Here is a 27,340-nt window from a genome sequence, read left to right as displayed (position 1 = left end):
TCATGCTTTGGGAATTAGCAGCAGTCATTGTGCATGGGGACGGATTTTATAATTAAAAATGATACAATGGGAAATCACCCTCTAATTCCCAGAGATTTTTCAGTGACCTATCTCGGTGAGAAAGTAAGCATCAGAAGCCGGGTGAAGAGGACACATTCAGACCAAACACTTCTTTGAAAACAATGACAGAGAAACTGCACATGGAGTCTCTCATGCACACAACATGTGAACCCAGAGGGAAGGTAAATGTTGGAATGCTGGGAAATCCTGAGCTCTCCTCTCCTGAATGGATAGTCACCTGTGGTCAAGAGGGATGGGGAGCACGTGGTCACCTGCGGTCTACCCAGGACTGCTAAGGACAAGGAAAACAGTTCCCGGGCAGCATGCACAAGAGAAGAAAACAAAAAGAAAAAAAATGAAAATGTGCTACGCAACACTCAAACTGCAATTTGCTCTCATTGTAGACATTTCTCTTAGAAAGAAAAAGGACCAAAAGCCTCTGACTCAGTTTCCTCTGAGAGTCATTAGTCATTTAACACAGCAAAAATACAAGTCATCTCTTGCCCTTGCTCAGAAAGAGGCCGCAGTTTTCTACCATAAAATGTCTAAATTAGCGGTATCTGGGAGGAGAGGATTTTAATGCCAGGAGGATGGCTCAAATGAGAATAGAGGAAACAACACCAATGTCATTAAGGAATCTAATTGGCAATGTTTCTAGGCAGCCCTCTGTGTCAGAGAGCAAGTGAATTGTAATTTCATCAGCATTTTCTTTTTAAAGGGCAACTGCAATGTTAAAATGTGTGTTTATAAAAGAATACTAGCCAACTTGCTTGTAGAGAGACACTAAGGGGTAAGAAAGGACATTGGAACTACCTAAAATAGAAGCACAAAAAAGAGAAGTTCTGAAGAGTTTAAAACTTTCCTCAGAAGTTTTGGAAAGAGGTTAGAAGTCTGGGCAGAGCTTTCCAGTTATATTACACAGGGTTATTGTCCACAATGCTCTTTCAGTGCAGTAGTAGTAATAGTGTATATTATGCACTTACTGTATGCAAAGCACTATGCTAAGCACTGGGAAAGAATACATGCGCTGTCCCTGGTCCTCAAGGCCTCACAAAATAAGTACACAGTTAAGGGCAGAGTTATGACTGTATTAATGAATGCATCTATTTGGAAATGAGAAGGTAGAATTCAGCCACCAGAAATGTCTGAGAAAGATCAAAATCTGAGCAATCTTTTCCTTGTTTCAATATAGAACAGGTCACATGAGAAGGGGCACAGCACAAGTGTGTGTTGCAGGGGGATGAACTCATGATGAAGTTTCTCAGGTTTCCATTTATTAAAAAAAAACCCTAACGAACTACAGTTAAAAAGGAAAATTCTCATTCCTTCATTGCTCCATGCAAATGGAACCTTCCAAAGCATGCCCTGGGGGACTGAAGTAATTTCATTTCAGCCTTAAGTTCTCCACACCACCCAACAATATGATAATTTCCAATGTCACTCTGCTTGCACATCTTATTGCTTAATTATCCTAGAATTTGGCATTCAGCTCCTCGAAGGGGGGCTCTTTAATGGGAGAGCTAGTGATAGTATTTGCCAGATGAAAGAGTAGTTGTAGTCAACAAAGCAACTTGAAAACTGACCTCCTGTGGTTCTCTCAAAGACTTTGTTCAGTTTACAAATCAAATCAAAGATGATTTTTCCAACTGTCAAGATTGCAAACTCAATCCAGAAGCTAGGAACCCAGCTGTGGCTCCTTTTTGCCTCTTGCACTTGTAATACACTTTATATCATCAGAACTTGGACGACAGTTTTGATATTACGAACATGATCGAGGCCAGATATTATGTTTTGTTAGGAAAAAAGAGAATGCAGGATACTGGGGATCCACATATCAAAGAAGAAAGCTTAATTTTTAAAGTCTTCCAAAATATCTTGCCTCTTAATATCATTAAAAAAAACCCCACACATACACTTTGGATAAACAGGTTCCACTGGCAAACCTGTGTACTTTTAAGTGGCCAGGCTTCTTCAGTAGGACTCTGGGGATGGGGTCATTATGAGATGGGGAAGGTTCTTTAACCCACGTAAATGTGGTGGGTAAAATTCTATTTGTCCTACTATTTTGTTGGGGATTCCCATGTGCCTTCAGAAATCCTAATCATGTCTCAGAAGAAAAGTGCCGCATCAATAATGCTATTTCACAGTTCCTCCATACCGCTTTAAAGAGCTGGAATGAATTTGCTCTAGCTGGAGTTTGGCACCTCACTGAATTGGCTGTTCTGATCTAACATAAAATGTGCATCAATCAATCAATCATTGGTATTCTTTGAGAGCTTACTATGTGCAGAGCACTGTACTAAGCCCTTGGGAGAGGACTTATACAACAGAATTAGCAGACACATTCCCTGTCCATAAGAAGCTTACAGTCTAAAGGGAGAAACAGACATTTATATGAATAAACAAATGATTTATAATATATAATTTAAAGATATGTACATAAGTGTTGTGGGTTTGAGTGGGGTGAAAATCAAATGTCCAAAGGTCACAGATCCACGTGCAGAATAATAATAATAATAATGATGGCATTTGTTAAGTGATTACTATGTGCAAAGCACTGTTCTAAGCGCTCGGGTGGATATAAGGTGATCTGGTTGTCCCACGTGGGGCTCACAGCCTTAAATCCCCATTTTACAGATGAGGGAACTGAGGCACAGAGAAGTTAAGTGACTTGCCCAAAGTCACGCAGCTGACAATTGGTGGAGCTGGGATGCAGAAGGGAGAGGGGGCCTGGGAAATGACAACTTAATCGGGGAAGACCTCTTGGAGGAGATGTGACCTTAATAATGCTTTGAAGGTGGAGAGAGTGGTGGTCTGGCATATATGGAGTGGGAGACAGTTCCAGGCTAGGGGGAGGACATGGGAAAGAGGGCGGCGGTGAGATAGACAAAACTAGAGCACAGTGAGTAAACTGGCATTAGAGGAGAGAAGCTTGCAGACTGAGAGGTAGTAGGAGATCAGTGAGGTGAGGTAGGTTGGAGGTAGGATGGGGTGAGCTGAGTGACTGCTTTAAAGACAACAGTAAGGAGTTTCTGTTTGCTGTGGAAGTGGATGGAAAGTCACTGGGGAATACTGAGGAGTAGGGAGATATGGGCTGCACATTTTTGTTGATAAATGATCTGTGCAGCAAAGTGAAATATGGAGTGGAGTGGGAGATACAGGAGGCCCAGAGGTCAGCGAGGAGGCAGATTTAGTAGTCAAGGAGGGATAGGATAAGTGCTTGGATCAGCATGATAGTAGTTTGGATGGAAAGGAAAGAGTGGATTTTAGCAATGTTGTGAAGGTAGAACTTCATAACAAACAGCTTGGCATAGTGGATACAGCATGGGCCTGGGAGTCAGAAGACCTGGGTTCTAATCCTGACTCCATCACTTGCCTGGTGTGTGACCTTCTCCATGCCTAGGTTACCTCATCTGTAAAGTGGGAATTGAGACTGTGAGCCCCAGATGGGACAGGGACCATGTCCAACTCAATTTGCTTGTATCTTCCCTAGTGCTTAATATAGTGCCTGGTACATAGAAAGTACTTAACAAATGCCACAAAATAGAATAAGATTTGATGACACACTGAATATGTGGGTAGAACAAGAGAGATGAACTGAGAATAATGCCAAGGTTAGGGGCTTGTGAGATAGGGTGGATAGTGGTGTTGTCTGCAGTGATGGGAAAGACAGGGGGAGGATAGGATTTGGGTAGGAGAATATGAAGTTCCGTTTTGGATATGGTTGATTTGAGGTGTTGGCAGGACATCCAGTAGTGATATCTTGAAGGCAGGAGGAGTTGTGAGATTCCAGGGAAAGACAGAGTCAGGACAGGAGATGAAGATTTGGGAATCACGTGCAAAGAGGTGGTAATTGAACCCACTGGAATGAAAGAGTTCTCCAAGGGAGTGGGTATAGATGGAGAATAGAAGGGGAACTAGAACTGAGCCTTGAAGGACCTGTACTATGAGATGGTGGGAGACAGAGAAGGAGCCAACAAGAGAGACTGAGAAGGAGCAGTCAGAGAGATGGGAGGAGAACCAAGAAAGGAAAGTGTCAGTGAAGCCAAGGTTGGATAAAATTTCAAAGGAGAAGGGGATAGTCTACAGTGTCAAAGGTAGCTAAGTGGTCTAGGAAGATTAGGATGTAATAGAGGTTATCGTATTTGGTGAAAAGAAAGGCTGTTTCTGTGGGGTGAAGGGGGTGGAAGCCAGATTGGAGGTGATCTAGGAGAGAATTGCAGGAAAGGAAGTGGTGGCAGAGAATATAAACAACTCTCTCCTTAAGTTTGGAGATGGGACAATAACTGGAAGGAGCCATGGGGTCAAGAGAGGGGTTTTTTTAGGATAGGGGAGCATGTTTGAAAACAGTGGGGTTAGAAGCCATTGGAAAGAGAACAGCTGAAAGTGGCAAAATAGATGAGACCAAAGTACAGGGAGTAGGAGAATAGCTATGTGAGGTATGAGGGGGCAAGGTGATTGAGTGCCTTAAATCCAATGGAAAGGAGTTACTATTTGAAGTGGAGGTAGATGGGCATCTACTGGAGGGTCAGGAGTGGTGGAAACATGGACTGAACATTTTTGTAGAAAAATGGTCTGGAGAGGAAAGTGAAGTATCTACTGGAGAGGGGAGAGACAGGAGGGAGGGAGGTCAGGAAAGAAGCTGATAGAGTAATCAAGGCAGAATATGATAAGTCCTTAGATTAACATAGTAGCAGTTTGGATGAGGAAAAGTGAGCATTTAAGGGATGCTGTGAAGGTTGAACTGACAGGATTTGGTGACACTGAATATGTGGGTTGAATGAGAAAGATAAGTGGAGGTTAACGTCATGGTAATGGGCTTGTGAGACAGGAGCGATGGTGGTGCTGTCTATAGTGATGGGAAAGTCAGGAGGAGGACAGGGTTTGGATGGGAAGATAAGGAGTTCTATTTTGGACATGTTCAGTATGAGGTGACATCAGGACATCCAAGTAGAGATATCTTGAGGGCAGGAGGAAATGTGAGACTGCAGCGAGGAAGAGAGATCAGGCCTGGAGATGTAGATTTGGGAATCATCTGCATGGAGGTGGGAATTGAAGCCATGTAAGTGAATAAGTTCTCCAAGGGAATGGGTGTAGATGGAGAATAGAAGGGAACTCAGAACTGAATCCTGAGAGATTCACCCCACAGTTTGGGGTGGAAGGCATAGGAGGAGACTGTGAAAGAGACTGAGAAGCAGTGACCAGGAAGATAGGAGAAGCAGGAGAGGACAGTGCCAGTGAAGCACCGCTTTGGATAATGTTTCCAGAAGGGGCTGGTCGACAGTGTCAAAAGAAGCTGAGAGTATTAAAACCAGGTCCTTCTAACTCCCAGGCCCATGTTCTATCCACTAGGTCACATATTTTCTGGACATCCACAATGTGTTAGGAACAGTACTGAAGGAGAAATCATCCCATTATGAATTCCTAGTACAGTTTTCTATTCTAGAATCAGATGTGTTGCTATGGTGTCAAAATCAGTAGAATCTAAGAAGGTAAGGGGAATCAACAGATGAGGATGTGGAAGGAGTCCAAAAAGGAGGGGAATCATAAACCAAAGAAGTGATATTTATAAAAGGAAAAAAAAATCTGGTTGGATAAGTGGGTGAACAGCTAATACAGATAGGAAAACGGGGAAATGAGGATAATTACACGGGAAGTGAAATGGGAAGAATTGTGAGATAAGGTAGAAAGCCTTCTTGTTGATGAAATGTAGTGAGAGTATTCCTCATTATACATTACCCTACGGGCCTTTGGCAGATGTTCCCTAAGCCCTTATAATTTCATCAGACTGCAGAGTGGATTGGCAAGTGTACTAAGGCTATTTTACTTTCCCAGAATATTATTGCTTTGTTTTGTCTAAAGTGGACATTCAAAGTTCTACCACATCTCTGAATTTTTTTTTAATGGTGGACATTATATTTCTAGTGGCAAGTAATATAATTTGTGTAAATATTATTTGTGTACCATTATGTGTCTTTACTGGAAAGGATAAAGTTACAAGTCCTGTATCCCCTCATTATATGGTAAAAACTTCTTTTATCATCATCAGATTTTCTCAAGAGCTAGAATAATTTTCTGCAGATAAAGGACAACTCTTGGCTAGAGGTGATACATGCCTTTTTTATAGTATTTCTTAAGGGCTTACTATGTATCAAGCACTTGTTCTAAGCTCTGGGGTAAATACGAGGTAATCGGTCTGACACAGTCTCTGTCCCACGCCGGGCTCACAGCCTAAGTAGGAGGGAGAGCAGGTAGGTAATTGCATCTCCATTTTATAGTTGAGGAAACTGAGGCACAGAGAAGTGAAGTGACTTGCCCAGGGTCACAAAGCAGGCAAGTGGCAGAGTCTGAATTAGAACCCAGGTCCTCTGATTCCCAGGCCTGTGCTCTTTCCACTAGGTCATGCTGCTTCTTTGTTCTAATCTCTTTTTCTGTACAGTTTAAATACAAATCACGCCATTGAAAATAAGGAATTGGCATTCCTTCGGCATTGGTCAGCACGGCATGGATAAACCAAGCCAGAATGAAACTTGGCCCATGACTGAGGACTGCAATGAAAATTGAACTCTGTCACTAATATCATCTTTTCTCTATTAGTCACCATTCTTCAACGACAGGAAGGAAGACACCAACATTCCAACTTACCTTTCGTTGCCAATCGGATGCAGTTGATTTTGGTCTCCTGTCAACAAAAGCAATAAATGGTCCGGTTAATTATTGGGTGGATAAGTTGGTTCTATTCTATTCTGATAAAGAATAATATTTCCCGTTTTCCTGCATCCTGAAAGACAGTGTGTAAACACAACAATCTACTTCCCCAACCTACCTCACCCTCCCAAGGACCAAATTATTCCAACCTTTTCCAACACTGCTCCATTTCATTCAAAAACAGGTATATTCCCCCATCAGGGGATAGACTGGCTCCTTTGAAAACTTGGCCACAAGCCTTAAGAGATGGTTGGGGGTAATTTTGAAGCTATTCATCTGTTCCACAGTTGATTGCTTGCCAGCTTGTTATACACTGCACACAGTAAAATATTCAGTACATACCAATGACATCGATTCATTTGGGATATTGTGGGATAGGCCTTCTTTCCTGCCCCTTATATGCTAGGCGCATCATAAGAATGGCATGCCCTCTGATGAAGTGACTCCCTCCAACAATGTTATGATCCATATATCCATATCTGCTTAGTCTTCCATTCACTCACCCCATGGCTAACACTGCAGAGGTAATACAGTTTCATGATAGCAAGAGGCCTTCAAATTTTATCATGTGTATCATCAACTGGGATGGTCTGCTAAGGTCAGATTTTGGAATCTTTATTGCTCGCCCAGATATAAAGGCTGATAGAGTACAATTTTTATTTCCAGGAACCAGGCTGAGCAGATTGTGATTTTTAAAAAAATCTATTTTGACTTGTAAATGTAGCTCAAGAAATCTGGAAGCCAGTGCTATACAAAGCACATGAATACCAAGCAACACTGGCGTTTGTGCTGAGTTGCTTTTCTGTCCAAAATTATTAGAGCCATTTAACATGGCAGGTTCATCACTTGGGAACAGTGAGTGAAGAACGCTTTTCTGCAGGCAACAGTACAAAATCGGCATTGCAATCTGTAGCTAACTGTAAAATGCTGTGGAAGCAATAGCAATTCAGTCACCATCTAAAAAAGAAGAGAAGTGGCAATAGTAAAAAACAAGGAATAAATGGCACCAGAACTGATTTCATTTGAGCTGCTGGTTATGTCTGACTCAAATTAATCTAAGTAGACAGGACCCAATGGGTTGGTTGTGTTTGCATTTGCATGCATCAGTTACTATAGTTAATAAAGACAACCATGACTATTAAAGACAGTACTGTCTGGAATTCTACCAGTGTGATCGATTATTCAACAAGGTAAACCTGCTCTGCTGAACAGATTTCTCAGGTCTTTCCTCGATGACAGAAATTCAGAAACAGCTGACAAGAACTTTCTGATTCCCCATTCCCCACTTTCTAGAAGCAACCAAGAGTAAGACATTCAGGTTCACAATCCTGACTCCTCCAGAGCCTTGAAAAATCTCTTAATTTCTGCACCTCCCACTGCACAGTGTGCTTAATGAGAGAGCATTCCCTGACAGGAATGCACTGGGTCTTAATCGCTAATTGATGTTTGTAAAGTGTTCTGAAATCCTCCGATGAAAGATGTAATAAAAGGCCAATTTATTATTCTAATTGTTATTAGCACAGTCATTCATTAGCTGAAGCACAAACTGTCACAGCAAAATTGTGCGCAGAGATTACAGAGGGGCTTTCACATACCACTCTAGTGTGAGGATAAGTAATACAAACATCTATTATAAGTACCTGCCTTTATCTATCTAATTTAGATAGTTAGCCCACTGGGTAGGAATAGGGCCTATGGGTACCTAGCTCACTACTGATGCTCAATTAAATGTTGAGTAATCATCATCATAATCGTACACCCATTATAGAAGATTTCAGTTCCGTGAGTAATTAGGGAGACTAGAACCATTAACCACAAAGCAAAGCTCAGAGTCTTTGGTCTTCTCAGAAGGAAATGAGCAGGATTCACTTTTGGTCTCTTTCATGCCTGGTTGTGCATGAGCACTTACTACTGAAAAATAAGTAGATTAGGTGAAGATTGGCTCTCATCTTTTCCAAGCTTCATTCAGGGAACAGCATGGACATTGGGAGATGGGGGATCCAGCCCCAAACTCAGGGGCGGGAAGGTGATGCTAGGTAAGGGCCCCGAGCCCATTATGTACAAGGTTCAGAAAAAGTAAAGGACCGGGGCTTCATCTTGTCAACTCTCAGTCCCTCTACCCCCTTGCTTATGTCCATGTACACACAGAGAGCAGGGCCATCACTAGTCATTCACTTATTCGATTCATTTAGTGGTACTCATGGAGCTCTTACTGTGTGCAGATCACTGTACTAAGCACTTAGGAGAGTACAATACAACAATAAACACATTCCCTTCCCACGATGAGTTTATAGTCTAGAGGATGCATTTACATTGCCTCGGACAGGCAAAATCTGGAAATAATAATGATAATAATGGCATTTAAGTGCTTACTATGTGCAAAGCACTGTTCTAAGCGCTGGGGAGGTTACAAGGTGATCAGGTGGTCCCACAGGGGGCTCACAGTCTTCATCCCCATTTTGCAGATGAGGTAACTGAGGCCCAGAGAAGTGAAGTGACTTGCCCAAAGTCACACAGCTGACAATTGGTGGAGCTGGGATTTGAACCCATGACCTTTGACTCCAAAGCCTGTGCCCTTTCCACTGAGCCACGCTGCTTAGAGAGGTCTCGCTCATCCAGAGCACTATTTTAACCAGCAATGGCCTGGCACATATGTGACCTGGAACACACATCTTGCTTACATTCAGTGTGAGAAGAGACTCATGTGGGGCCACTGGATGGTCAGTGATTGAAGCCAAGAAGAGCCATTTGTATCCTCTTGGTGGAATCAATGATATTTATTGAGTGCTTACTGTGTGCAAAGCCCTGTGCTAAGTGCTTGGAAGAGTACAATACAACCGAGTTGGTAGACACATTCCCTACCCACAATGATCTTGCAGTATAGAGGGGGAGGCAGATGTTAATATAAAGAAAATATGGATATAATAAAGCACAGGTATATTAAATGAATTACAGACATTATCAGGACCAACTCCCCCCCACCCACCCCCACCCCCACCACCCTCCCCATTGCTGCTGATCAGCTCTGAGAGGAGAATGGTCTCACAGTTGAGGAAAAAGGGCAAAAATATGGACTGGGTGTCCTTCCTGCAGTGATCTGCTCTTCAGTTCCTTATACTCTCAGAGGCTATCAATCAATCCATCAGTGTTATTAATTGAGAATTATTTATGTTATTTGTTGAGCACTTACTACATACCAGACATTGTACTAAGCACTGGGGTAGATACAAGGTAATCAGTCTGGACACTGTCCATGTCTCACATAGAGCTCACAGTCTTAATCCCCATTTTACAGATGAGGAAACTGAGACACAGAAAAGTTAAGTGACTTGACCAAGGTCAAACAGCAGACAAACGGCAGAGATGTGGACAGTGCTCTGTACTAAACATAGCATGATTAGCAGACATGATCCCTGACTGTGAGGAGTTTACAATCTAGCAGGGGAGATAGATACTAAAACATTTTTCAGATAGAATGAGGAAGAGAAAATGCACAGGAATTAGTTTGTAAATGGGAGGGCATGCACAATATGCACACAAGTGCAAAGGAGGTTATGTGTACACAAGCGTGCATCTGACCCAGAGGTGCTGAGATGGCACTTAGAGGGATACAGCATAGGGAGATTAGAAATGTATTGGGGAAGATCTCCTGGAAGGGATAGGATTAGAGGAGGATTTTAAAAATGGGGATCCCTGTGGTCTGATGAATTTGTAGTGGGAAGAAATTCCAGGGAGGGGGAGAGGCATGAGCCTAGGAACAGCGGGGAGGAAATATAACAAGGCATAGTAGAGTAGCCTAAGAGGACTGAAGAGTGCAAACTGGGGTTTATCTGGGAGAAGATATTGAATGAGGAGGGAGAAAAGCTAATTGAGAGCCTTTAAGCCCAAGTTTGGGAGCTTCTGCTTGATGTAATGAGAAATGGAGTATTTTACGGAGCAGAGAGTACTCAGGCCTGAAAGGGGTCCAGGATATCCATTCCTCTGTCCTCTCCCCTTCCTCTCCCCTGCTTCAGCCTCTTTGTAAGTAATAATAATAATAATAATAATGATAATGATGGCATTTATTAAGTGCTTACTATATGTAAAGCACTGTACTAAGCACTGGGGAGGTTACAAGGTGATCAGGTTGTCCCATGGGGGGGCTCACAGTCTTAATCCCCATTTTACAGATGAGGTAACTGAGGCCCAGAGAAGTGAACTGACTTGCCCAAAGTCACACAGCTGACAATTGGTGGAGCTGGGATTTGAACCCATGACCTCTGACTCCAAAGCCCGAGCTCTTTCCACTGTGCCACGCTGCTGCTTCTCTTGGGAGCTGCTCTTACATTGTATTAATTTACAATCAGTGATATTTATTGAGTGCTTACTGTGTACTAAACACTTGGCAGAGTACAACACAACAGAGTTGGCAGGCACCTTCCCTGCCCATGAGTTGACAGTCTAGAAGGCACATCTCTTCCAAGAGGCCTTCCCTGACAAAACCCGCCTTTCCTCTTCACCCACTCCCTTCTGCATCACCTTGACTTGTTCCCTATATTCACCCCCCCCCACCAGCCCCATTACACTTGTGTACATAATCTGTAATTTATTTATTTATATCAATGTCTGTCTCCCTTTCTAGACTGTAAGCTCATTTTGGGAAGGGAATGTGTCTGCTTATTGTTATATTGTACTATCCTAAGCATTTAGTACAATTCACTTCACATATGAGGGAGAGACAATTGCCAGAGCCCTGGATACTGATCCAAAGCCCTCTGAGGTCAAGGACGGTAGAAGACTGACAATGAAGGAAGAAACATGGGGATATGAGAACAAAACCTATGAATTTATTAATCCAGGAGTCATAGTGAGTCTGAATCTCCCTTGCTGTGGATGAAAAGACTGGGCTGTGGGAAACCTACAGAATAATGTAAGCCCATTCCTGGGTGTATTTGAATGGGGGGAATGGGACACATTGTTCAGAGGAAATGATGCCTCACGCCACTGAGGTGTGACTGAGGGGCGGGAGCAAAATGGCAGCCAATCTGCCATCTCTATGTCAGCTTCCTGTACTTCCGCTGAAGTGGGCAGGAGACCGCCCTAGCTGATGGTGAATGAGAGGAATGACTAAAATGAGCCCGAGTATTAGGCAGTGTCTCCATCTCATTAGTGTTGATGAACAGTATTACAAACCAAGTGTGAGTGAATAGAGGGGAAGAATGCACCAGATGACTAGCTAGGAGGCTTACCCAACCAACACCAATCGCTTCATGGCCTCACTTCCATTCCCCTGGGTAATATCCCTACTGTACGTGCAAAGATGTGTCAAACAGAGCATGTTACTTCCGTTATCTAATGGCTACTTTTCAGCTTCTTAGTTCAATAAGAACTAAGCCTCCTCCTAGCCCCACAGCACTTATGTACATACTTGTAATTTATTTATTTTAATGTGTACCTCCCCCCTAGTCTGTAAGTTAATTGTGGGCAGGAAATGTGTCTGTTTTAAGTGCTGTATAGTACTCTCCCAAGTGCTTAGTACAGTGCTCTGTACAAAGTGCTCGATAAATATGATTGACAGACTGACCGAATAAATAGCAGTATTATGGTCATGGGTTTGAATCCTGGCTCTGCCATGTGTCAGCTGTGTGACTTTGGGCAAGTCACTTAACTTCTCTGTGCCTCAGTTACCTCATCTGTAAAATGGGGATTAAGACTGTGAGCCTCACGTGGGACAACCTGATCACCTTGTAACCTCCCTAGCGCTGAGAACAGTGCTTTGCACCTAGCAAATGTTTAACAAATGCAATAAAGATGGAAGGGACTTTGTGAGGTCATTTTGTCAAGCCACCTGCTTCTAAGTAAGAGTGGGTAAATCATCCAGGCCAGGTGGATGCCTATTTTAAAAAAGATATGTGTGGAAAATAACTCCATAGTCAGCTATTCCAGTATTTCACCACTGGGATGGTCAGACACCTCTTATATCCAATCCAAATCTCTCCTAGTGAAATTGAAGCCCATGCTCTCTGATCCTGACCTCAGACTGGTCATGGAACACGGTTCAATCTCCATTCTTCCTACAAATTCCCTTTATTCAGGTTTCAGAGCACTCCATAGCCATTTTCTTTAGCCTAGGTAACTCCTTTCTTCACTCTAACCTTTCCACCCAGGAATTGTTTTCTCATCCTTTGAAATGTGTTTCTCTCCATTCCTTCCAAAAGGCACACACAATCCAACACACTCTATACCAATAAGGGTCTGACCAGAGCAACATATGATGGACAGATTTACTTCTCAATTCTTTCATATCACACTCCTCTTTATATCTCCCACTTCCATGAATGAGTGAATACAGAAGTTAATTTGGGGGTTTGAGTGCAGCCTACAAGGTAGGGGATCCCCCCTCTAGACTGTGAGCCCATTGTTGAGTAGGGACCTTCTCTGTATGTTGCCAACTTGTACTTCCCAAGTGCTTAGTACAGTGCTCTGCACACAGTAAGTGCTCAATAAATACGATTGAATGAATGAATATTTATCTGATGTGCATCATGCCTAGAAAAAATACCAGAATCCCAGCAACATTGTGCAAATTAAGTAGTTGGCAGATCAATTTCTTCTGAAGAATTTTTTTACGTGTTTAAACCAGTTTGGAATCACTGCAGTCGATAATATCTTCACAACCATTCTCAAGTGATACTCTTTCTTTCCTCCAAACCCAAACGTATTCAGGAAAAACATATTAGATGCACAGATCTGGAGAGATGCTCTGTGTAGGACTGGTACTTATTTGTTTATTGATACTAAAATTGAGGAACAAGAGCCTAAATGCAACCCACTGGCCAAAAGAAATGATGAGAAAAGTGGGAGGAACTCCTTGCCTTATCAAAAATAACAATTCGTTGACAGAAATGAGTGACAGAGTTTCACAGGACAGGATCAAACTAGAGGGCTGAACTGCATCCAGCAATCTGCCTCTTTTGTTATTCTTCCACTGAGTTTTGCATCCTATTTTTTCCATCCACTATGGTGGACTAGATCCAAAGATGAGGGTGGCTCCAGAAATCATTTTTGTTTTTCAAAATTCCATTTTCAAAGGTAGAATCAAGGTAGTGTCATTATATAATGTATCCTTATAATAGCTCAGTGAGGTTGGAAGACAGAAGGGAGATAGTATAGTCTCCCATTATAAGGCTTAGGAAATTGAGGCACCAACTGATTGAATCACTATTCCAATGTCATTCAGCAAATGAGTGGGGCCGCTGGGATCAGAATTTAAATCTTAGCCAAACATTATACTCATAATCAGTGCTGCCTCTTCATTCGGTACAAAAACCCAATCAATACAGGGGGTTGCAGCTCCAACACTTAGAGACCATTGAAAGACTGCTGCTTTCGCAAGTGGGAAATCTCATTTCTATGTTGGCAGGAAGACCACCGCTTAGCCAGCTGCTCTGTCCCCTCTCCCACACTAAAGGTGCTCCAGCCAGCACATGTCAAACTAGACTGGGAGGAGGAAAAAAAAAAAGAGAAAGATGGATCACCCTCTTCTGTTCCCAGCATGATTCCTTGTTGTTCTATTTTCAAGTCGTGGGAATAGGAAGAAGACAGTGATGAGACTCTCCCATGAGAATACCTCCTGATACTGCTAAAGCTGTCCTTCTGTGTGGACAAGCTTTACTTTCAGGGTGAGAGAGAAAGGAAGAGAAAACAATCTGTGTTTAGATATTTCTGTTCTACTACATCTCTGAATCTGAGTTGATGAACTTAACTTCTCACCATATCTACCGTCCATCTGTCCCCATGCTCCAATCTGCCCTTTCTCTGTTATCATGATCCCTAAATCACTTTCTCTGTTTCACTACCATGTTTATCCACTTGTAGTCATAACAACTCTCGTACTTTTTAGCTATTGTTCATCAATTTATATCAGGTTGTCTTCCCAATGAGAACATAAGTGTCTCAGGGAATGGGGTACTGTTATGCATCTTCTGTATCTACCCCAAGGGCCTAGTGCAGTGCTTTGCAGACAGTAGACGCTCAATAAATACTATTGATGGTGTTGATAATTATGATCCAATAATTAAAATTTCCTACTTCAAAAATAGTAAATACTTGTTCTGAAATTCAGTTTTTAGTAGTGCATTTTCTAGTCAAGAAAAGGGAATTTACTGATGTTTCTATTTCAGTACCTCAGCAGATGAAAATCATTTTTCAAAGAGGGTGGTGATTAACAGGGTCATTTTGAGAGTGTAGTGACCGTGGCACTTTCCAAAAGTCAGATTCCAAGACAGAAGGAGCAGTAAGATATGTCCAAGTCTGACGTGTTCATTCTATTCCCTGTTATATCCCTGCCTGTCCTTCTGCTCTCACTATTAGTGAATAAGTACCATCTCCCCCTTTTAGACTGCGAGCCCACTGTTGGGTAGGGACTGTCTCTATGTGTTGCCAATTTGTACTTCCCAAGCGCTTAGTACAGTGCTCTACACATAGTAAGCGCTCAATAAATATGATTGATGATGATGATGATCTATACATTTCCCCCATTCAATTAGGAGCTTCTTGAGGGCAAGAAGTGTATGCCTTACTTCTCTTCTACTCTCCCATGTGTTTAACATTCAGTAACCACCCAATAAATGCCACCAATTGATTTCAATGAGGTGATAAGGAAAAGCGATGAGGTAAAGAACATGGGATAACTGGGTGCCTCCAATCAAAATAGATCAGAAGAACACCGGTGGTTTGGCACTCATTTTTCCACAACAGCCAAAGACATTGCCAACCTCAGTTAAAGCTGAAGTCTGCGATCTTCTCATGCAAAAATGCCATACCAAACGAAATCTTTGAGCAGTTGGTGGGCCAGCAACCAACCATTCAACACACACAGATGAGGTGGGGGAGAGAAGGAAAGAAAACAGTGCTTGTCACATAGTAAGCGCTTAACAAATACCATTATTATTATTATTATTATTATTATTAAAAACAGGGCACAGAGGTAAAAAAAGGAAGAGAGATAGAGAGAGAAAAAGGGAAAAAAATAATAATTATGGTACTTGTTGAGCCATTAGCAGGTACCATGTTCAGTACTCACTGCTGGGGTAGATACAGGATAATCAGGCTGGACGCAGACCCTGTCCAATGTGGAGCTTAAAGCCTAAGTGGGAGGGAATAGGATTTCATCCCCATTTTACATATGTGGAAACTGAGCCACAGAGAAGTGAAGTGACTTGCCCAAGGTCACACAACAGATAAGAGGAATAGCCAGGACTAGATCTCACATCCTCTGACACTCAAGCCTTGGTGCTTCTTGAAAGAGAGGGAACAAACTCATTTCTGAGTCTTTTCTTTTGAGAAGAGGGGATATGGCAGTTAGATTTGCAAAACTGCACGGTCACTGTTGTCACTGTCACACTCACCGCCTACTCTTCCTCCTGCACCACACCAGTGATCCAGAACTGGTATCGGTGGGGGTACATCTGGCCCCCTGCAACAAGGCTGCTCTATTCCCTGTCCTGGTGGATTGCTGCCCAGCAGAGTCCAGCCACCACAGTAAGGCCAGAGTGGTTGGTACTGGGCACTGGGGCTCCTTCTGTCCACTGATCCAGTGCCCAAAGGGGATGAGTGTTGTTCTTCCCTGTCCAGCTCTTTTGCCACCCTCAGCAAAGACAATTTAACTGGATACCAGAGGATAAGGGAAAGGGTGGGAGTAAGCCCTCACTTGCCAACAGTCAGTCAGTCAGACAATTGTATTTGTTGAGCATTTACTGTGTGCAGAGCACTGTACTAAGTGCTTGGATGCGTACAATATAGCAATAAACACATTCCCTTCCCACAACAAGCTTACTACCATCTGCATCATTATGCACTTCAATCTGTACCCTATAAGTACTTTATATTCATCCCACCTAAGCCCCATGGCATTTAGGTACCTATCCATAATTTATTTTAACACCTGGCTTCAAACAGTGCTCTGAACACAGCAAGTGCTCAGTGCATACCATTGATTGACTGGAAAATATTTGAGGGGATATCTTGACTTCCGATGCACATCCCCCAAGCCAAAACAGAGTGGTGCACACAATAGCTGCTCTGTAAGTATTTTTGGTGATACCAATGACTTCTTTCTCTTGAGAGATGAGGGCTTTGGTGCCTTTATCCATAACCTACTTTAAGAACATTCAATATGGATGGATGCCAGAAGAATGGCCCATGAGAAGGGTGATATTGTGTTTCTAGTAGGGAGAAAATCTGTTCCCACTCTTCAATGACCTAAAGTCTAAGACTGAGGCATCTTTTCTATCCAATACAATGTGTGGTAAAGTAAATGTGGTTACCCAATTGGGGAGAAACTGAAGTTGGTATTACACTTGTTTCAGGAACCAAGACTATTAGTTGAATTAAAGGAGTGGCTGATTAAGCACCTGAGACTCCCTTTTGTGGCTAGTTAAACATTTCCTTTAATAGGCCACACACAACATATCTTTGTGTGAATCATTCAAGCAATCATATTTATTGAGCATTTACGGTGGACAGAGCACTGTAATAAGCACTTGGGAGAATACAATATAACTGGGTTGTTACATGCATTCCCTGTCCACAAGGAGCTTACAGTCCAGATGGGGAGACAGACATTAATATTAATAAATTATGGTTATGTACCTAAGTGCTGTGGGGCTAAGGGTGGGGTGAGTAAAGGGTACAAATCCAAGTGCAAGGATGACTCAGAAGGGAACATTGAACTCAAGGCAACCTCTGTTTCTCTCCCTAAATCCCTTGCTGATGCATTTCTTTACCTGAAACACAATGACCCATTTCTACAGAGCATCCGATTTCTGACAATTCCCTCGAGGCAACACAATTCTAGTAGCGGAAAGAGCAAGCACCAGAGAAAAGGAAATGATTTTTTGATTTCTCACACTCCGTTTTCATCTCCCATGTCTGGCAGAGGCCCTATATAGGCTAAGTGTGCAACAGCAGAGTAAAAGGGTTACATAGAAGTGCAAGTCTTCTTCTCACACAAAGCTGAATGGAAAATAGCCATGCCCAACAAAGGCAGCTCAATATCCAATTCTGCATTAATTTGCCAGGCTTGTCTTCTATCCAGCTGTTAATTATGTTCTTTTCAATATAAAAATCATGACTAATGGTACCAGAGAGGAGTAGAACAGTGGATTCAGCAGAGCCCATTCTGTGAAGAGCAAAACCGAAACAATAAAAAATTGTTCTCAATCACTGTATGCCACTGAGAAACTTGCTTTTGTACTTAGCCATTTGGACCAAATTAAGCTCTCCCAGCATCCCTGAGTCTCCAGAGGAAGGCATTTGGGAAGGAGAGTGTTTTCCACACCAGGGTGCCATCAGGAAGGAGCTCAGCAGCTGCAATGAGAAGGGCTTGGAACCATATATCTCATCCTAATGCGAATAGAAACATCCAGTATCCTCAGCTTGCTCTAATCAGAGGTGCCAAACATCAGTTATCTTCCTTTGTGATGACTGGAAATTAGATGCTGAAGAGAAGACATCAGACTATCTGCCCAATAGACTCAGCTTGTCCTCAGGTGTGCAAACCATTTTCATTCCTACTAGGCATCTGAGGGCCACATTTGAAATTGCCACAACCCTTTTAGGCTAGAAGTGGTACAATTGATGGAGTTTGAGCCTGTAGCTTGCAGATTAAGCAAATATGTCACTAGCAAATGCCAGTGGATTCATTCACAGGAACCTGGAAACCTCTACATCAGCTTTGCAAAATGCAAAATTGCAAAATCCAATCAAACCCCCACAGTCGCAGGCCACAGGAAAGAACCCATCACCGGCCCTGTATTTTCCATCTCCATTCTTCTCCTTGCTTTTGATATGTATTCTAGATTATAGAATTTCTTTTTTTCAAAAGATACAAAAAGTAAAACTACCACATATGATGGGGGTGGGAAAAGTAAGATGGAGACATACACCTAAATATGTTTGATATCTTCATTTTTTCCCAAGTCAGTAGTGGAACTGTGTATATTATGCTGGTAGGAATGTCTTTGTAATTGGAAGAAGCAAACAAAACAAACCAAAACAAAGTTTGCCTATTTCAAGGTAGCACGAACAATGGTGCTGTTGGGGAGAATCAACAACAGGGCTAAGATACTAATTCTAAAATTTGGCTGTTAAATGAAAAAGTACCACTGTAATGCTGAACGTGATAGGGCATCCAATTTCCTCGATATTAGCCCGTATAATTTACAGCTCAGGTTCCTGAGACAGAGAAACATTGTGAGGGTAGCTTAATGAGTAATAGCCAGCTAGAGTCTTGACTCCCTAACCTGCGCTAATCCCTCTTATGTAAAATGAGTCCCTCTCAAATTCGCTTACTGCTGGATGTTGATCCCACCCCCTTCAGAACTGCCTGGAAGATCAGGCCCATCCTCTGGTTCCTATTCCCTGAATTCCTCCACTAACCTTCTGATGGACCAAGCAAAGTCACCATTGCAACATCCCGGGGCTAGGTTTCCCCAGACGTTTTGGCCAAATAATTGACAGGGATAAGTTCAAGCTCTTAGCCAACCACCCCCTTCCATACTTACTCCATTTGCTTTGCTGAGAGCCTGGAAATAGATGCTGTAACTCTTCAGGGGAGAGAGGGGGGCATTCCAGTAGCCATTGTAGGTTTTGTTGTCGCCCACTGTGAATGGCTGGGTCCCGGGAAGGTTGATGGGCTTCAGCTCAGCGGCAAAATAGTGAGGCGAGTCTAGGGTGGAAGCATTCTTGTAGCTCACAGGCACGGAGAAGCACTCAATGATGTCAGCAGCCCTCCGAGCCTTCTGTAGTCTCTCCTCCTTGACGACCAGCTGGTAGACACTGGGAGAGGACAGAGGGAGAGTTAGAATGCTCCAAACTGCCCCAGTCAGGTAGATCACAGTGAAACAGGAACAAATTTTTTTGGGGGGCGGGGGGCATTGCACTGGGCAAACAGGCTGAGGAAAAAGGTTGTCCGCTTTGGGTCTGAAGATGTACCCTTAAGCTGGAGAGGAATGGATACATTCTCAGAGAAAGCAAAACCTTGCCCAGAAACTTCAAAGGTCTAGAGTGCTGAACCCTGAACCAGAAAGCTGGAGAATGGCAGAAGCCTGGTTGTTTCCGGTTGAGGTTTTACCACACTAATTAATGCAGCTGTTGGTAAAAATGGCAAATACGCTTGCTTTATCAATAAATCCATCAATGATATATAATGAGCACTTACTAGGTTCAGAGCTCTGTACTACGTTCTTTGGAGTGTGCACTACAATAAAATTAGCACACTCAACCCTCCCCTTAACGAGCTTACAGCCTAGGTGGAACACTCATCCCCAGGGAGATCAGAAATTGGGTTGAAATAATAAATAAAATAAAAACAGGTCCACCACCAATTCTTACTCTCTGGATACCACCACCTTATGTCATCTTCAAAACATACAGAGGAGAAATCAGTGGCTGGGCCCAGACCCTCCAAATACTAGACAGGAGGTGAGTAAGCTGGTTTTAAAAAGAGCTTTTATCTCCCTGGCAACATGAGAAGCAGTACAGCTTAGTAAAAAGAGCACAGGCTTGGGAGTCAGAGGTCGTGGGTTCTAATCTCTGCTCCACCACTTCTCTGGTGTGTGACTTTGGGCAAGTCACTTCACTTCCCTGTGCCTCAGTTATCTCTTCTGTAAAATGGAGATGAAGACTGTGAGCCCCACATGATTACCTTGTATCTCCCCCGGCACTTAGAACAGTGCTTGGCACATAGTAAGCGCTTAACAAATACCATCATTATTATTATCAGCTCTTTAGGCAAGCCAGTGGATAAATAGCAAAAAACCAACCCTTGTTTGAATTGTTCTATCACTATCTATATTTGTTAATCCAGAATAGGGTCTACTGTCTGTGCCAGTTATCTACCGCCTTATCTACCCCTTGGCCAATCTGGCTGCTGCCACCAATTGAAATGATGATTTCAGAGCACAATACTGATTTGTAGAGCTCTTTTCTAAGCCTTGATTGGCAGCTTTAAATCTGACCTCAAGTGACTAGAACATGGGTCATTGTGCCCAAGCACTCTAACTTGCACTTGTTCACAGCTTATCCACCATCTATCAACTTGTTTACTCAATTTTTGGAGGGGTTCCTGCAGTACATCTCCATCTACATAACATTTCACTACCCAGAAGAGCTTCGTGTCAGCTGTGGATTTAGAGATTTCACCACGCACTCTCTTTGCCAAGTCGTTTATAAGGATGCTAAACAATACCAATTCCTGCATTGTTTCCTAGTGATCCCATCTTTACACCACTCCATTCAGGGAAAGTCTCATAGATTCTTCCCCTTTGTTTTCTATTTAGCCAGTTCTCTATCCAAAAGAGAACTTTCTATCCAATACCATAATTATGCAGTTGCTTTAAAAGCCTTTGGTGGGGAACCTCATCAAAGGCCTTATGACATTGTCTACGGATTCCCTTCTTCATTTATGTTTATTCACCCTTTCAGAAAAACAGCAGTATTTCAGACAATGGAACTGGTTTTAAAGCCTATTCTGTCTGAGGGCCCAGTGGAAAGAGCACAGTTCTGGGAATCAGGAGATCTGGGTTCTAGAGAAGCAGCATGGCTCAGTGGAAAGAGCCTGGGCTTTGGAGTCAGAGGTCATGGATTCAAATCCCGGCTCTGCCAATTGTCAGCTGTGTGACTTTGGGCAAGTCACTTAACTTCTTGGTGCCTCAGTTACCTCATCTGTAAAATGGGGATTAAGACTGTGAGCTCCATGTGGGACAATCTTATTACCTTGTATCTACCCCAGCACTTAGAACACTGCCTGGCACATAGTAAGCGCTTAATAAATGCCATTATTATTATTATTATTATTATTATCATTATTATTATTACTCTAGATGTAAATTTGCAAGTAGGCGGAATGTCTTTTGGGCAATACCAATAGCAATAATCGTAATTATGGTAATAATAATTTGGTATTTGTTTAGTGTTTACTATGTGCCAAGCACTGTACTAAGCCCTGATCAGGTGCCACATGGGACTCACAGTCTAAGTAGGAGGGGGAACAAGGTATTGAATCCCCATTTTGCAGATGAGGGAACTGAGGCTCAGAGAAATGAAGTGATTTGCCCAAGGTCACACAGCAGGTAAGTCACTGAATCAGAATTAGAACTCAAATCCTCTGACTCCCAGGCCTGCCTGTGTTTTTTCCAGTATGCCATACAGCTTCCTGAGGAAGTGAAGGAGGTTTCTGACTGAAGAATGTCTTTTGGTAAGGAGCCTATGGAATCAGATCTGACTCGAGCAAAATCACCCACTCATGGAATTGGAACTGTGAGGATGATGTCATTAACTTTGCCTCCACAGCAAAGGACAGTGCAGAAGCTGAGCCGCCTGGCCCCTTTGAGCCAGAAAGAGGCCGAGAGGAAGCCAAGGTGGCAGCTCCATGCCTCACTGGCTAGCAAGGGACGCACAACCTGTTCTTTTTTCCTTTTTTAAAAAAATAGTATCCAAATCCCACATGGGGCTCACTGTCCTAATCCCCAATTTACAGACAAGGTAACTGAGGCACAAAGGAAGAGAAATCTCTTGCCCCTAGTTACACAGCAGACAAGCAGCAAAGCCAACGTTAGAACTGAGGCCTTACTTACTCCCAAGCCTGTGCTCTATCCATTAGGCCTTCCTGCTTCTCTTGATCCCCAGAGTCCCCTGCATGGGCGACCCACTTGGCCTGCAGAAAGCAGAAGGGGTGCCAAAGTGGGCCAGACAAGTCAGGCAAGGTAGGAGGCTGCCCCAGGCATGCAGGGACAAAAGAGCACATCTACGCTGGGCACAGGGTGCCACGCTTACTAACAGCGGCCATGGATGGGCTCCATGTTGTTGGCAGTAGTAGCTGTTGCTCTGAAGCAGCCATGCAGTGCAATGACATCACATCACACTCTGCCATGTTCAGCATGATGAAATGACACCATGCATAGTATGAGAAGAGGGCAGCATAAATTGTGTGTCTCTTTGCACACTGACAGCTCAAAGACCCCAATGCAGACTCCTGGTCTAGGCCGTTTTGTGAGGTGGATGGGCCCAGCAGGAATTGTGAATAATTGTTGGCGAATGTGGGTGGGAGATAATAATAATAATAATAATGGCATTTATTAAGCACTTACTATGTGCAAAGCACTGTTCTAAGTGCTGGGGAAGTTACAAGGTGATCAGGTTGTCCCATGGGGGGCTCACAGTCTTAATTCCCATTTTACAGATGAGGTAACTAAGGCACAGAGAAGTGAAGTGACTTGCCCAGAGTCACACAACTGATAATTGGCGGAGCCAGGATTTGAACCCATGATCTCTGACTCCAAAGTGCATGCTCTTTTCCACTGAGCCACGCTGCTTGACAAATATGGGCAGAATCTACAGCAACCACCTCCTGGGTTTTGGTCTTCTCAGCCATAAATGGGTCTGACACTTAAAACATTTTTGTTTGTCCTCTAGACTATAAGCTCACTTTGGGAGGACACATGCCTATCAACTCTGTTGTATTTTCCTAAGCACTTAGTATAGTGCTCTGCACACAGAAAGTGCTCAATAAATACCACTGTTTTATTTGCTCTTCGCCATGAGGCTTTCTGCTGCTTTTCGACTCACTCTGTGCACTCTGTGCCCCAGCAGAAGCAGGAATGGCAGAGCTAAGAGACTTAGCAGCATTGCAGAAACTACTAGTACTATAATCCATTACTGATGAGGGTATTAAGTGCTTATAAGCACTTATAAGTGCTGAAAAGCAGCGTGGCTCAGTGGCAAGAGCCCAGGCTGGGGAGTCAGAGGTCATGGGTTCTAATCCCAGCTCTGCCACTTGTCAGCTGTGTGACCTCAGGTATGTCACTAAACTTCTTTGGGTCTCAGTTACCTCATCTATAAAATGGAGATGAAGATTGTGAGTCCTAAGTGGGACAACCTGATGACCTTGTATTCCCCCCAGCACTTAGAACAGTGCTTGGTACATAGTAAGCACTACACAAATACCATCACCATTATTATTAGAGAAGCACCATGACTCAGTGGAAAGAGCACGGGCTTGGGAGTCAGAGGTCATGGGTTCAAATCCTGGCTCTGCAGCTTGTCAGTTGTGTGACTTTGGGCAAGTCACTTAACTTCTCTGTGCCTCAGTTACCTCATCTGTAAAATGGGGGTTAAGATTGTGAGCCCACATGGGACAACCTGATCACCTTGTATCTTTCCCAGCGCTTAGAACAGTGCTCTGCACATAGTAAGCACTTAAAAAATATCAAAATTATTATAATAATAGTAACAAAAATAATGATAATGATACTAATACTGCTACTACTAATAATGGTATTTATTAAGCATTTACTATGTGCCAAGCACTGCACTAAGCTCTGTGGCCAAAACATAGTCAGATTGGTCATGGTCCCTGCCACACATGGGGCTCACTGTCTAAGTAGGAGGGAGAATGGGGATCTAATCACCATTTTAAGTTTAAGGAAACTGGGGTACAGAGAAGTTATACAACAGGAAAGTGGCAGTGGCAGCTCCCCTGACTCTCAGGGGAAAGAGGCCTGGTCTCTTTTCCAATAGGTTACACAAGCTCTCTAAGCACTGGATATCAGATCAGATGAAATCTATGTCCCACACTAAGCTCAAAGTAAGGAGGGAGGGCATGCATTTTATGTCCATTTTACAGATGAAGAAATTGGGACACCGAGATTTCTCAGAACCAAGATTTTCCTGCCAAACCTGTTGGGAGATTCCATCATCAGTCAACCTTTCAAGAATATCAACTGATTAAGGTCAGTTTGAGAATTTTAAATTGTGCTTCCCTTTTTCTCCATGGTATGTAAATTGTGAAAGAAAAAAAGATGGAGGAAAAAAAGCATTATTCCCTAATCCTACCATTTTCTATTCTTATCTTGCTGAAAATCTATTTTTCATGAGAAAAAGCTTGATTTACATTTATCAGCCAGAATAAAATAAAATATAAATATGAATAATGAAACAGAATTTTTCCGTCACTTAAAAAAAAGAGCTTGCAACCAAATAGGAGAATTCAGGAAAATCTGCTAAGAGAACAGGAGGTTTTGTTCAAAATATTCTGACATCAAAAGAGAACCATCTATAATATTCAGCCATCATATGCTTACTCAGTCAGAAGGCCCATTCTCTGATACTCCTCAGCTTTATCAGTCTGCTGGTTTATTCCCATCCTCATGACTCAATGAGGACCGATATGTTGCCATTTTGGGGGCCTTCCCCCAAAGTTACCAAGAGATTAATGTCACCACGCTTCCACTTTCAACCTGTTCCCTTCCTGAAACCATTATTTCAGTGATAGGGCATTAATTACTTTGATGTACTCTCCCAAATGTTTAGTATACTGCTCCGTACACTGTGGATGATAGAGCCTGACAATCTTCTTGAGATGGAAAGGATGAAAGCTAATCTCAAACTCATAACCAGTCTCCCTGTAGATCACCAGATGACTTTTTTTTCCTCAGGCACTTAGGCCCAGCTTTCAGAACCCTACAGTCCTTCTCTGGTAAGGATGTTAGTGTCCATCTACCACTCTAGACTATGAGGTCACTGTGGGTAGGGCATGTGTCTATTTTTATATTGCAGTCTCCCAAGTGTTTCATGCTGTGTTCTTCACACAGCAAGCACTCAATAAATACGACTGAATGAATGAATGAATGCTGAAGAGTAGATGGCTGTAACTGCCTGTTTAGCTTGGCTCACTTTGCGGCAGTGAAAGAGATGTCACCAGTAAAGTTTCACTTTTCTTCAGGGTATTCACATACACTCTCCTCACTTGTCTACACAAGGCTGGTGCTTTGTCTCAGACAGAAGAGATCAATAAAGGGATTAGAAATGGTCAGCAGTGAATCATTCTAAGTGCTTTCAAAGGGACGAAGCTTCTGAAAGACAGCATTGCTATATCTGTAATGGAAAGACATGGATTCTAACACCAACAAAGTAGAGGGTTAGGGTGGGCAGTTGAGAATTTTGCAGTGACTGCTTCAACCACTAAATCCACTTATGTGGATCATTTAACATTTCTTTTCTGGAGCCGTGTCAGTGTTGAAACGGTACAATTGATCAAAGGGGAAAAGGGCAAGGGATTTCTAATGGCAGACATTGTGAAGAAAGATAGTGATGGAAAATATTTATGCCTCAATCGATTACAGAGAGTTTAGAACGCAGATCATTTTTAATACAGAGCTGCTGTGAAATGTACATGTGTGTCTGTGTAAAATACTTTTTTTTTATTTCTTGTATTGATTCCTCCCTGTCTATAGTTTGTAAGATGAGGTGCTCAACTGTGGGGGATTCCAATGAGGGAAGGTCTCATCAGGCCTTGGGGGGCTAGGGGGAGCATTTTCCTGTCACCAATAAGGAGCAGGGAGCTGTCATGTATCTCTACTCCTTTTCACACACTTCCAAATTCACCCTTGCCATTGGCTAAATCTCCTCTCCCACGTATCCAGTAACTCAATTGTTACTGGTCTTAGGCAGTTTCATCTATTGAGTACTGAAAAGGTAATGTTTTTAATTCAACCAACACAGCTGGCAAAAATAGAATGATAGAGACAGATGGATATTCTGCCTCCCATTTTATCTGATAAATGGGCAATTTTAGCCCCACAGTGCCCCAGATACACAATACAGGGACATTAATATGATGCTGACTCAGAGCGATGGCCAGTTTTGGAAGCCTCAAAAGCTCTGTACACCTGCAATTACATTCTCTCTACTCTAAGGATTGTTCCGAGACACTTGGCTGGTTATCCAAATGCAGTTTGCAATGATATAAATTAGATAATGAAGAAAAATCAGTATTCCCTAAGCCTTAAAAGTCATGCTGAATATTTGCACTGCCACAAACAATCCTTAGAGGAGACTAGCTAACACACAAAGAGCACAGTAATTTATGGTTCAGTAATATTACTTTGCATTACATAGCACCTTCTAATCAACAATTCCAAAAGCCTTCAAAACAGGTATTAGCTTTGTTTTCTACACAGGTAAACTAATGTGCTATGACTCTTATACCCAATTTTCAGGCAATTAAATAACACTTTGTAAGTTTCAAAAACACTGTGGATTTGAGGTAGAAATTTGGAGGCCTAAATTAATGGCATTTGGGGAAATGAATGATGAAGGAGATGAAAATTCAAACAGACTATGATGACGCTCAAAGGAAGCCATTTTGAGGCTTCAAATTATCCAGTCTTGGACTACTCTTCTGTTTCTAATTATTTTGTATCTTCCTCAGCACTTAGTACAGTTCTTGTCCTATAGTAAGTGCTTAACAAATACCAGTTATTATTATTACCTTTATTATTATTGTTTTTGTTCAGTACACATTGGAAAAGAGAAGGTATCCCTAAAAAGCTTCACTATACTTGCTCCCAAGCACAAGGAAAGCTGGGGGTCTTTTTCTGCAACTATTCAGAAAAAAAAAAAATACTCTTTCTCCAAACAGTACAACTCAGACTTCTGAGTGTTCACGGAGTCTCCCTTTCTCGGGTCCTAACCTTCAGATGTCAGTCTGGTCCAAAACACTGGAATTCCTAAGATCAGAGCTGACCTCTCA

The 27,340-nt window shown here is 42.6% G+C and overlaps 1 protein-coding gene across 5 annotated transcripts in view; it reads right to left on the bottom strand.

Annotated features, from left to right (window-relative positions):
- PTPRT (protein tyrosine phosphatase receptor type T) overlaps positions 1-27,340 on the bottom strand; it is a 700,314-nt gene that overhangs the window by 164,123 nt on the left and 508,851 nt on the right. For 4 of the 5 annotated variants that reach the window (XM_038750174.1, XM_038750176.1, XM_038750173.1 and 1 more), the window contains exons 11-13: positions 19,314-19,587; positions 6,706-6,742; positions 299-352 (exon numbers count right to left, since the gene is read on the bottom strand). In XM_038750174.1, coding sequence (XP_038606102.1) covers positions 299-352; positions 6,706-6,742; positions 19,314-19,587 — 365 coding nt within the window. The remainder of the gene's footprint in view (positions 1-298; positions 353-6,705; positions 6,743-19,313; positions 19,588-27,340) is intronic. The other variant, XM_038750171.1, reaches the window with a different exon arrangement.

The sequence above is a fragment of the Tachyglossus aculeatus genome, chromosome 8, assembly GCF_015852505.1.
Source record: "Tachyglossus aculeatus isolate mTacAcu1 chromosome 8, mTacAcu1.pri, whole genome shotgun sequence".
Classification (NCBI taxonomy): domain Eukaryota; kingdom Metazoa; phylum Chordata; class Mammalia; order Monotremata; family Tachyglossidae; genus Tachyglossus; species Tachyglossus aculeatus.
The sequence above is the reverse complement of the archived record's forward strand: the minus strand, read 5'-3'. Positions and strand labels throughout refer to the sequence as shown.